This window comes from Camellia sinensis, chromosome 4 (genome assembly GCF_055761805.1).
Source record: "Camellia sinensis isolate YWXY chromosome 4, ASM5576180v1, whole genome shotgun sequence".
Lineage (NCBI taxonomy): Eukaryota > Viridiplantae > Streptophyta > Magnoliopsida > Ericales > Theaceae > Camellia > Camellia sinensis.
In genome coordinates this window covers 187169235-187181796 of record NC_138964.1, presented here as the reverse complement: position 1 = coordinate 187181796, position 12562 = coordinate 187169235, and the positions used below count along the sequence as shown (strand labels likewise).

The following is a 12562-nucleotide window of genomic DNA, read 5'->3' as shown; positions in this document are numbered from 1 at the left end:
CCTTAAACTAAATTGAAACTAGATAAGAATGGTGAATTTTAACATTTAAATTAAACAAAATGATCAAATTTGATCAAACTGAAACTATATTTAAAGTCTAAGATTATATTTTTAAAATTGAACTAATAAGAACTAAAATGAAATTTAGATCAAACTATAAAAATTGTAATTTACCCTTTATTTATTTATTTGAGGGCTATTTCTACTCTCTTTTTTTCCACCTCGTAAGTGATCCATGCAACAAAGTGTCATTATTTTTTAGATATACTGAATTTTGTATGTACCTGTGTTATTTGTTGTATGAGTCTACCTAAATGAAAAAATGGTGAAATTAAACTAGTGTTCTTATTCATTTTAAGGACACATTCAGCAGCAGGAATGCTGACTTTGTTTGGCAGTCAATCTAAAAAGTTAGCTGGTTGATTAAAAATAAGCTTACACAAGAGCGAATGCTAAAAAAATTTATTTATTTAACACATTCCTAATTTTTTCAAAACAAAATTCTAATAACTTTTTTAGAGTGATTAAAGTGGACATTTTGATGAAAATAAATTTATTATATGAGCTAAGTTTTTTTTAGTAGAATGAAATTTTTAACTAATAAACTGATTTTCAAACGTAGCCACTAAACATGTTGTGAACAACTACTAATATAATTAGAAATTTTTAAAATCCAGAAGTTGGTGTAGCTGAGGCGTTTTTTTTAGAGTCTAATATTTTAAATCATGTCGTACTTATTATGTATGATATATTTTATTCAAATTTTGACATTATGAGTGCAACTTCTTTTATCTTATTCCTTTAAAGCAACTCCAACACTATGATCTAACTTGCCTATAAAAAATACACTACTTATTTTACCTAGTCACCTTAGCTAATGTGTAATTTACTTAACCAAATCTCTTACTTAGCCACGTAATTAATACTTAGAAAGAGAAAGCATTTGTCTAGTTTTCTTAACTCTTCAATTGTAGCTAACCCATTAGCCTCGTTCCTGAATAAATTTTTTTAATAATTTTTTGATTTTTTAGTTAAAATATAATATATAAAAAAACTATTATGTTTAGAATGATTTTTTAATTTTTTACGAAAATATATACAAAAAATAAAGAGAAAAAAGAATTTTTTATATTTTTATATAAATTATTAATTTTTTAATTATTTTAATAACTTTTTGATTTTTTTGACTAAAAAATTACCTGTCAAATGTGTCCTAAGTATTAAAATTGTGTGATTTGACTTGACAAAATGCCAAACAACTAGAATATAGAGAGCCTGTTCGAATTGCTCTTACCTAATGTAAAAGGAAAATATATATATATAAAAAGAAAAAAAAAAACCAAAATTTCTACCAACTCCATTATCTTGTCTCCCTCTACCTTTACCTCTCCATGCAATACTCTATGAAACGTTCACTATAAATACCCAAGACCCATCGAAGCTTTCATCACAACAAGCCTTCATATACGAAGTCTTCCTTCACAGAGAGGCCTTTTGAGTCCATAATAGAGTTGCCAAACAAACAGGGCACTATACAATGGCTCATCAAACCATGAGCTTTCTCATTGTTGTAACCATACTTGTGTTTGCTCCACTTTGCTTTGCTCACCTTTACCCACAGTTTTATGATCAATCTTGCCCTAAAGCAAAAGAGATTGTGTACTCTGTTGTTGCACAGGCTGTTGCCAAAGAAGCTCGCATGGCTGCTTCTTTACTTAGGCTCCATTTCCATGACTGTTTTGTCAAGGTCTGTTTGTGTAGCTCTCATTTACTTTATTTTGAGTAGTTGGCCGTTTGGGGTTTTTTTTTTTTTCAGTTGAGTTTTTAGCATTTTCATTTTTTTTGAAGTTAAAAAAACTTACGTTTTTGGAGAGGGATTAAAAAGTTTTGTTTTATAAGTGAAAAAATTGAGGTGTCATAATTTTTTTAGGATTCCTAATAACGTGTTTGCTTTTTGATTTTTGAAAGCAAAAATTAGCTTTTTTAAGAGTTTCCAAAAGTAAGGTCATGTTCGGCTGGTCTCTTGATAGATAAATTTTAAGAAATTTTTTTAAAAATTTGTCTAGTTGAAACTTAAAAGAAAAAATCTAGTAAAATTACTTTTTCTTTATTGCATATCAATCAATTATTTTTTCTCTCTCCTTTCTCCTTCTCTCACATTTTACTTATCAATTACTAGTACTTATTTTTTCTTTCGCACACATTTATTCAATTAAAAAAGAAATTAATTAAATCATCTATCCAAACTATTTTAAAAACATACAACTAAACAAATTTTCAAATTTTGTAAAATTCTTTTTCAAAATTATTTGACAAATACAAACCAAACATGGCTTTAAGTTTTTATTTATTTATTATTCTTTTTCGGGGGTTGCTTTTTGCGTGGTTTGGCAATATAGTAAAATAAGCAACTTATTTGTTTATTTGTTATAAGTTTCATATCACTTCTATATTTTTTTTAAATATCTTTTGATAAAAAGTTAATAATCCATTTTTTATCACACTCTTTATTTTTCTATACTTATTTTTGTAAAAAATTAAAAAAATAATTAAAATAGTTAATTTCCAAACAAACTTTAAAAGGTAATTAAAAAAGTTAATTTTTTTTTAGTAAAAAAGTTGATATGCCATTTAACTTTTTTACCTAATGACAAAAAATTTAAAAGCTTTTTGGCTTTTTTCTTTAGTTATCAAACGAGATCTAAATTATACAAAATTCTTCTAAATTTTGGAGAAAATATAATAAGTTTTATGAATTCAACGTAATTATATTGGATTCTTTTAAAATTTTAACACATAATACTTAATTTTATTTTCCACTAATCATATGAATGGCTAAATGATATGGTTATCACTTTGATACTAAGGCCAAGTTTGGGAAGACTAAAAAAGTGCACTTTTTGTCTTTTTGGACTAAAAAATTGAGATTGAAAATATGGATGTTTGGGTTAACTTTTTGACTTTTTATTGAAAAATATGTAATAAAAAATTGTAAAAATTGATTTGTAGGGAAAAATTTGAATTGGGAGTTGTGCAGCCGTAATTGTTGACTTTTGGTGAATAGTGTTAACTTTTTAGCTTTTTGAGTAACTTTTTGACTTTTTGACTTTTTTGAATCTTCCCAAACTTGGCCTAAAACTAATGGCTAAATGATATGGTTATCACTTTGATACTAAAACTATATTTTATCAGTTCATTCATGTAGTTTTCACCTTCAACGTCTTTAATCTTATTAAAATGAATATCGGTATAATCATGTCGCCATTATAAGATTTATTATGTTTTTTCTAAATATAATAAGAAATTAGTGTAATTCACCTTTTTATATTTTATTAAACAATTCACCCCATCATAAGAGACAAATAAATTTTCAAGGTCATTTTACTTGCAATACTACAAATATAAAAATAAAATAAAATTACGAAATAGTGCAAAGAAAGTGTTCATTTAGGTGTACTGTGGCAACACTACATTCTATAGGCGCTATTCTGAAATGATTTTCGTACCCTTAGCCTGCAGCTTCTAAATTGTGTTATTTTGTGGACTTTTTATTTTTATTTTTTATTTTTAATTTGAAGTCAAAATATTTCACCTTTTAGGCTGTATAACCTAGAAAAACACAAAAATTTAAAATAATTAGTCAAACAAAAATAGGTCAATTTTTATAGGTTTTTGGATAAAATTTGACTTATTTTTGTCATTAATGATTTTCTATTTTTAATTTTTTTGGGTTATCTAGTTTAAATGGGTTCAAAAATTTTAAAATTTGACATAAATTAAAAAAAAAAAAATTCACTAAATCAAAAATAAACCCCCCAAAAAAATAAAAATATAGAACATCATGAGTAATTAGTTTTTGTGATAGCTAAATAGAAATGTTATTTACGCAAAAATAAAATAAAATAAAATTAAATTAAAAAAATTAAAAGAAGTTTTGAAAGTTTAAATTTATGATGTATCTAACATATCTTGGGGTCTTTGTGAATTATGTAGGGATGTGATGCATCATTACTTCTAGATAGCAGTAAGAGCATAGTGAGTGAGAAAGGCTCGAATCCTAACCGAAACTCAGCTCGCGGGTTTGAAGTCCTTGATGCAATCAAATCTGCATTGGAGAAGGAGTGTCCTAACACTGTCTCTTGTGCTGATATCGTGGCTCTTGCTGCTAGAGACTCTACTGTCATTGTAAGTTTAAGGATTGGACATATTAATAAAAAAAATAGAAATAAATATTTCAATGTTTGATTTCGCTAATAAATCAACTCCTAATTTTTTAATTATTTCAATTTAAATATGAATTTTTAAAATATTTTAGGTTAGCTAACCAATTTAGATATTAGAAGCCACAATTAATGATATATTTTGTGTGATTGTACAGACTGGTGGACCAAGCTGGGAAGTCCCATTGGGAAGAAGGGACTCAAAAGGTGCAAGCTTGAGTGGTTCCAACAATAACATTCCACCTCCAAACAACACTTTCCAGACCATCCTTACCAAATTTAAGCGACAAGGCCTTGGCATTGTTGATCTTGTGGCATTGCTTGGTAAATTATGCTATCAATCTATGTATTGTTTTTATTTGTATTTATTTATTTTGTCTTTTTTCAAAGCTTACATTGACCTTTATATTTTTTTATTCATCGCGATTTGATAAATTAGGATACAAACGACATGACAAGAATACCATTTTTTTTTTTAGTATATGTATATAAATATTATTTCCATAAACAATTAAAATCTAACCTACAAAACAAATTAAATTAAAATAAGTCGAAGATTAGATTCACATTGCATTAGGTTCAAGAGATCATTAGAAGTCAATTTGTCGATTGCATCGTCTATGATTTGATATTAGTTCTATATATATTTATATATTTTTAAAATTCAACCTTTATCATGTTTATAAATATTATAATAATACAATTCTTAAAATTAGCTTTAAAAAATTAAAATAAGATCCACCGTGTCCCAAAGTATGTTAGTGTCTTTTGATATATATATATATATATATAAAATGAAATATTTGATACATGTCCGACGTGATTATAACACCTATTTTGAAGTATCAGTCTTTTATAGATCTAAATAAAACGTATAGATTCTTTAATTTTTATAAAAAGAAAAAAGAAAAAAAACAACTCACAAGATAGAAATCCCTTTTGACCTAAATTATTCATTCAATTTCAGATATATATTTTTAAATAATTTCTTCTGACATTCTACAATATACAATAAATTTAAATATTCCGGGTGTCTTTATTTTCTATACTCATTATTGAGTCCATATAACATAGCTTGACATAAAATCCTAATTTTCAAAATTTTACAGTAATAGCCCTTAATGAAAGAATTGTCACATTTTGATAATTGTTCATGTAGGGGGTCACACAATTGGAAATTCTAGATGCACCAGCTTTAGGCAGAGGCTGTACAACCAGTCCGGCAACGGCCTGGCAGACATGACACTCGACAAATCATACGCTGCCCAATTGCGCAGCAAGTGCCCGAGATCCGGTGGCGACCAGAACCTCTTCTTCTTGGATTTTGTGTCCCCAACAAAGTTCGATAACTACTACTTCAAGAACTTGTTGGCTTCCAAGGGGCTTCTAAATTCTGATCAAGTTCTTGAGACCAAGAACCGGCAGACAATGGAGTTAGTGAAGAAATATGCGGAGAATAATGAGCTTTTCTTCGAGCAATTTGCCAAGTCCATGATCAAGATGGGGAACATTTCTCCTTTGATTGGTTCAAGTGGAGAGATTCGAAAGAATTGCAGGAAAATAAACTCTTAGGACCATATACAGTCCAATAAATATTGATGAACTTCTACTATATATTTGGGTATTCTCAGTTTCTTTTCTTTTATGATTTTTCTGTGAGAGAGTTTCAATTGTAGCCATAGTTGTGAACTAATGGCGGTAATGCAATAACATTTTGGTGAGCGTTATAATTTGGGTGTTTCTCTTCAATTATGATAATTTCAGTTGAGACTTTAAATCAGATCCATATAATTCTAGAGCATACTAATTAACAATATAATTGCTAAAGACACGAGGAGTACAAGAACATCATTACACGTAAACCATGGGAGAGGAGGCAATAGTTATCAAAATTGACACCCTGCACAACAAGCTGAAGCCTACACGTATCATCAGTGCTAATAACATTTCGTCTTTGAATTAGACACGTAATCAAAACAATTTATCAGAAAATTCTTAACAAACTTCTTTACAAAAACTAGATTCTTAAAAGAAACTACTATACCCAAAACAAAGCAAACCTCACAATCAATATAATAACTGCAAATTTGGGGCAGTCTCTGTGACATATGCATCAACCATTTCTAGTCTCCTGAGCATAAATGACTCCCACTGTGATGACATAAATACCATGAGCAAACTTCATGATGATGAGAAATCAATCCACTTTTGAATGGAAAGTGGGCAACTATGAAATCAAAATGTTAATCTACCGACAACATCGGTTGGACCTACACATTGACCATCTATCCATGTAAATGGTTACAACAATCAACGAAGTAGACCTAGTTATATCAACTAATGAACACATCAATCCCAATGGTCAGCCTCATAGGCCTATCCGTGCACCTATGAGAACAAATTATGTTCACAACAATACAACAGGAAATTTGGATGCACCCTAGAAGCCATCACCTCAATGACTACGTGCATCTGAAGATAGTCCCTCTTTGGTTCATGTTAAAAGCAGCCAACAATCAGAATTTTAACAGTCGAAATCATATATAAGAAATGTATTAAGTGATTAATATTTAGTGAAAAAGTAGTACCACACAAAACATTACATGTACCTGACAATGCAGAATAGGAGTCCCACAAGACCATCTCATGATCTCATCATCAATATCATATGATTAGCACAAATGATTTCACACATACTAGAAAGATCTAAATTGAACAATGTTCAACACAAACCACAGAAGTTGTCCACAGAGAGAGTGAATTACAGTAGGCCATCTACCAATGACCTCTGATGAAAACATTTCACTTAGGTCTTCGTGTTGAGGACCATTCCATTGATCTTCTCAGACTCAGCTTTCATTGCAGCCAGCTTGTCCTCTGATAAGGATATTTTCTCTTGTAGAATTTGCATTTCAATCTGGTAGCCTTCCACCAGTTGCTCCATTTTTCCAATTGCTTCGCTGTTTCTTGTCTTCGCCTCCTTCAGGGAAGAACAGCCCATAAACAGCAGCTTTGCCTCATAAATCTCTTGAAGCCTCGTACAAAGCCATCCAACTTCCAGTTTTACGAATTCAATGTCACCAATGATATCAAGCATGGATTTGAGCTTTATATGTGTAACATCTGTAAATTTTATCCCTTGTAATCTCTGGAAGATGCCACAGACCATCTCCAAGAAAAATGAACGTGATCTCTGAGATTGCAAAGAGCTATCCTTAGCAATATCTCCATATTTTGAGAAGATATCCCTAAGTTGAGAAGCAAATTCTTCCTTCACTCTATACCCATTTACTGTGACCAAAGCAACATTAAGTGCAGAAGCAACTTCATCGAGATCAGAAAAGTCATCGTTCATTGCAGCCATCTCTGTAATGTTAAGACTCAGAGATTGTGTTGGCTCAGCCTTTTGGTCAAGATTGTTGGCACGCTCTTCGTGTCTGTTCTCAATGATATTTGGTGCCTCAGTAGCCTCCATATTTGGAAGATGATTGTCCAATACAAGCTCATATGGTGCAGAGGGAGGATCAGCAGGATGGTGCTTTTCTGGGCCCTGACTTTGATGAAGAAGTTTTGAAGTAAGCTTTTCAATGTCCGCCAAGTCATTTGCTTTAGAATGGACCAATCTTCAGATTTTGCACAGTTGTTGACGTTTTCTACTGTTTCACCCCTATTAGCCATCCATAAGTGCCAGTATTTCTGGGAGCCGTTTTCCGTCTTCACATGTTGAGTAGGGGACCTTGAGGAGGAAACTGGAGTATTTGAGACCTGTACAGAGAAATGGCAATTCATAGTATAGACTCATATGCTGCACATTGAGAAACTTAGCCACCGAGTTTCCTTAAGATCAAAGAACTTCTACAGCATGATCACACCAAGATGAGGATGATGCAAAGTTTTTAAGGCCGAATGTGTAGGCGTTTACCCATCATGAGGCGAGGCATAAGTATTTTAAATTTTAAAATTTTATTTTAGTAATAAATTAAATATTTTAAACTGGTAAAAAAATATTTAAAAATAAATATAAAGGTGTAAATATTTCTCCTCAAGGCGTCAAAAATTTCACAACAAAGAAGAAAGCTTGCCCTCATTGAAGGTAAAATTGACTCGTTTTTTTCCCTGTATGGAAGACAGTTATAGAAGAGATTCTTCTTTTTTATGTTTAAACTATGAATTAAACTAAGTTTAACAATAGCTTAAGATAAGCTCTCCCTATGCATACGCATATGCTTATGTACAAAAGACATATAAGGTGCATATTAGTTGTACACCATAGACTATGATACACAAGCCTGTTGGGAGTGTTGCCTAAAAATCGAAGTCTCAATATGTTTTGCCCTAGCCTCGCCTCGATGTGAGCCTCAATTAAGCCTTTCAAAACTTTGGGATAATGAAACATACATACAGATTTACAGAAAGAATTGCTATAAGTGACAGACAACATGTAGGCGTGTCCTCAACAAGAGATATATTATTGATTAATAAAAGGATACTGTCAAATGCAACATCAAGACATGTCAAGGAAAGAGCAGCTTGCAGTGAATTTCAGTACCTGAGTTTGAGAAGGAGGTTTGGAAGTGATGTTGCCCATGGTAGCACCCTGAGCAAGGATCATCTTTCCACATCGTGTTGGGTATCTTGAGCGTGCATGGGAATAATGCACTGGCAAAGATGGCAACCCCTAAATGATGATGTCGTTGCATAGACTGTTATTTGTAAATGAACACAATGCAAAAAGCTCCCATACTAAAATGGAATTAAAAATTGTTAAACAACAAAAAATCATCAATGCAAGGAGAAGCATGGACCAATTAAGCAGCATATAACAGATTTGGAATTCAGTTACAATTGAACAGCACGGGCAGTTATAGAGTTGAATGTTACACACATTGTTAGATTCATTCATTTGATGAACCAGTGACAATGAGTTGCTTGTTAAGGTGCAAGCTCAACAAGTGAAGCCTAGGGTTGAACTCCGTTGAGGAGTATTTGTGTCATATAAAAGCAGGTGTTCTGATTCAATGCAAAGCCTTGATGAAAACGTCCTCTATTACCACAATTCACAGCCCACACAAAAAAGATTATTTATATATATAAAGAAAACCTCACCTTGTAATGTTTTTTTTTTTTTGTTGAGATTACATGAAGCATACAGATGCTAGTAAAACAGACCAGAAAAACAGAATAAAAATCTTGAAGGGAGGAAGGTAAGAAGATGCCCATTGACGAGGAAAAAACTCCCCTTCCTCGCTGCAACAGCAACACAATTTTCTGACCTTGTTTGACTAATGAGAGCAAAAGGCAAATTTCCATTTCTTGCCAGAGCTCCAATGTAATGAATCAGTCTTAGAGACAGAGTAATAAACTTACAAAAAGAGGATAATTTAGGAAGCTATTGAAATATAACTATTTTTTAAAAAAAAAAATGAAGTAAAAGGTAGCCTAGTGCACTAGGTTCCTATCACTATGAGAAGTTTAAGGAACTACATGCAGTTTTACTTTACCCCTGCATGCAAAAGAGACTGTTTCTGTGTTTCGAACTAATGATGCCTAGGTCTTATAATGCACAGACACGGACACGGGACACGACACGGACACACAAATTTTAAAAAATGGGGGACACGACACGCTGGGGACACATTTAATATATATAATTTTATTTATTAATTATATATCTAAAATTTAAAAAAAAAAAAAACAAATCATTGGTTCCTATAAAATTACAATAATAATCAAATTATTAAACACATTACCTAAATTTTTTAATAAAAATTGATTTTTTTTTCAAATAAAAATAATTTGTTTTATAAATTTTAATAAAAACATGGATATAAATAAATAAAGAAAATTAAGGCAGGAAAAGAGACAGAAAAGGGAGAGAAATAGAAAAGAGAGGAGAGAGACACAGAATAAACAAAATCAGAAAAGAGAAGAAGAAGACGAAGAGAAGAACAAGTCGAAATAGGTTAGAGTTTCTTCTCTCTTTCCTCAATCTATCTCTTTCTTTCCCTCGATCTCTTCCCTCGATCTGTCCCTCTCTTTCCCTCAATCTGTCTCTCTCTTTCTATCTCTCTCTTCCCTCGATCTGGCTCCCTCTCTCTCCCATCGATCCATCTCTGGCTCTCTCTCTCTTTCTCCTCTCCAACAGGTCTAGGGCTTCTTTGATCCACACCTGTGTGTCTGAAACGTGTCATCGTGTGTCCACCCCGTGTCCAACTGGAAAAATTTCAAAAAAAAATAGACAAGTAAGGGAGAGTGTCGGACACATGTCCGACGCGTGTCCGTGTCTAACACGTGTCCGACAAGTGTACGCAGTCCTAAGGGATGTGTTCGTGCTTCATAGCCTAGGTCACAATAGAACAAAATTACTGTTGTGCCAAGCCTTACTTTTTAATTTTTTTTTGTTTTTGTTTATTCAGTTGAAAAAAATGGACGGCTTCGCCCAACCATAAAGTTTGCCATTAGTAGGTTTTCAGTCATGGAAATAACCTACAGTAATAGGAATAAGGCAATGTACATCTTGCCCCTGCCCGTTTTATCAGAGCCTCGTACACTGGATTACCCTATATTTTTCCAAATCCATCAAAATTAAATACTAATTTTGTGAAATAATTATACTATAACCATTTTTATGTACAAAAAGTTGTTTATACGGCTATCTCTAGCCTGTACTCAAAATTTTACTCAAATTTGAGTAAAAGATTATTTGACATGAACCATTACACTGGATAAACTTTCACTAATGCCAGAGTGGTAAATTTGAGAGCCACAAAATAACCTTGAAAGTTTTGAGTAAACATTTGAGTCTTATTTGACTTGGGTTAAAATTTGAGTAAAATTCAAGGGTAATATCACAATACACACCCCCTCAAAAAGAAGTGTACCATATGCAAGTTTATAAGTGTCAAACCAAATCATTTTTTGTCATAATTAATGGATCATAACCAAAGCCCTCTTTGTCATATCCACAATTACAACCACAATACATGAGTCATAATCTATACCACAATATGTCATAACCAAACATCTCTTGCGGCATAACCAAAGAGGTCATAATTAAGTCATAACCAATACCACAATAAATCATAACAGAGTCATAACAACCCACAATAGGTCATAATCATAGACCACAAGGGTCATAACTGGGGGCATAGGGTACAGAATTTTATTTTTATTTTTATTTTTAAGATGTGTATTATAGAATTTTTCAAAAATCAATTGTTGTATGTTTAGATCAAGGGGTACCCAAATTTAAATATAACATAAATTTAAGTAAAGGATTAGAGATTAATGGATTCCACAACTCATGCCTCTTAATACAAGTAATGCCAAATAAGGTATAAAATGTGGAAATCATTGTTTATCAACTGTTTATTTATTTATTTATTCATTTTTTTAAATTCTTTACGGTATATTTGAAACCCTACCATTCCAAGCATATGAAATCCTACCATTTCCAACATAAAAAGAAGTATTAGATTAAAAATAAATAAATAATTAAATAAATAAATAAAAGAATAAAGCACAATACTTGATGAATAACAATGGGTCATAATAAAGATAAATAGAGGGATGGGTTAGATTACCGGAGGAGGAGATGGAGTAGGGTTGTTGGGCACTTGTTGGTGGCGGACGCCATTGAAGCCTGACTCTGCTTGCCCTTCTTCTTCTTCTGCGACTTTTCTTTTTTTCTCGGTCTTCCTCTCTTACCCATTTTCTCTCTCTCTCTCTCTCTCTCTCTCTCTCTCACTCTTACTCTCTCTAGAGAATCTCTCAAACACTTCCTCGCTCTGGTTCTCATGCCATTGCTTGCTGCCAGCAATGGCGACTTGTGCAGCGCTCGCACTCAACCGTTCCATTCTGATTGGGGGCTTTTCGCATCTTATTTCCCAACCTAGCCTAGTTTAGATGGGTTTTTCAAATTAAGTTAAAGCGTTGTTATAAATACCGTTTTTACTATTTATACTCTCAAATTTGATGAATAGTGATAGAGTTATTGTAAAACGTGTTTTTAATTAAGAAGTCGCTGTTTCAAATCGTACTTTTAACATATAAATTTTTTGTAAAGAAAATGTTACTTGAAATCGTGATTTCACTGTGCATATAAAAAAAAAAAATTTTAAAAAACGTTATTGCAAATAACGTTTCTACTGTTGAAATACAAACCAAAACCAACCCACACTCTGACACACATACACCCACAACACTGAAGCATTCAAATAATTTTTATATATAATAATAATTTATAATAATTAATTATATAATTTTTATAATTTTCGTAAATATAAATCATTTTTAAGTTATAGATGGTTTGATTTATAATACGTATGTAAGGGTAAAATTTG

General features: G+C 31.7%; 2 protein-coding genes across 4 annotated transcripts; one reads left to right on the top strand and one right to left on the bottom strand.

The window, feature by feature from the left end:
* The first annotated feature begins 1350 nt into the window (after nucleotides 1–1350).
* On the top strand, nucleotides 1351–5950 carry LOC114315274 (peroxidase 72). Its single transcript, XM_028261866.2, has 4 exons — nucleotides 1351–1747; nucleotides 3994–4185; nucleotides 4379–4544; nucleotides 5380–5950. Exons 1-4 carry the CDS (start codon nucleotides 1538–1540, stop codon nucleotides 5790–5792), a joined length of 981 nt encoding a protein of 326 aa, XP_028117667.2. The 5' UTR covers nucleotides 1351–1537; the 3' UTR covers nucleotides 5793–5950.
* An 812-nt stretch (nucleotides 5951–6762) lies between these two features.
* LOC114315273 (uncharacterized) lies at nucleotides 6763–12127 on the bottom strand. Of its 3 annotated transcripts, none has more exons than XM_028261864.2 (3): nucleotides 11804–12127; nucleotides 8770–8898; nucleotides 6763–7985 (listed from the first exon to the last, which is right to left on the bottom strand). In XM_028261864.2, exon 3 carries the CDS (start codon nucleotides 7693–7695, stop codon nucleotides 7027–7029), a length of 669 nt encoding a protein of 222 aa, XP_028117665.2. In that variant the 5' UTR covers nucleotides 7696–7985; nucleotides 8770–8898; nucleotides 11804–12127; the 3' UTR covers nucleotides 6763–7026. The 3 variants fall into 3 exon arrangements, with proteins under 3 accessions (XP_028117665.2, XP_028117666.2, XP_082723276.1); XM_028261865.2 differs by having other exon boundaries at nucleotides 8770–10433; nucleotides 11804–12113; XM_082867150.1 differs by lacking the exon at nucleotides 8770–8898 and having other exon boundaries at nucleotides 11804–12083.
* Between the last annotated feature and the right edge of the window lie 435 nt (nucleotides 12128–12562).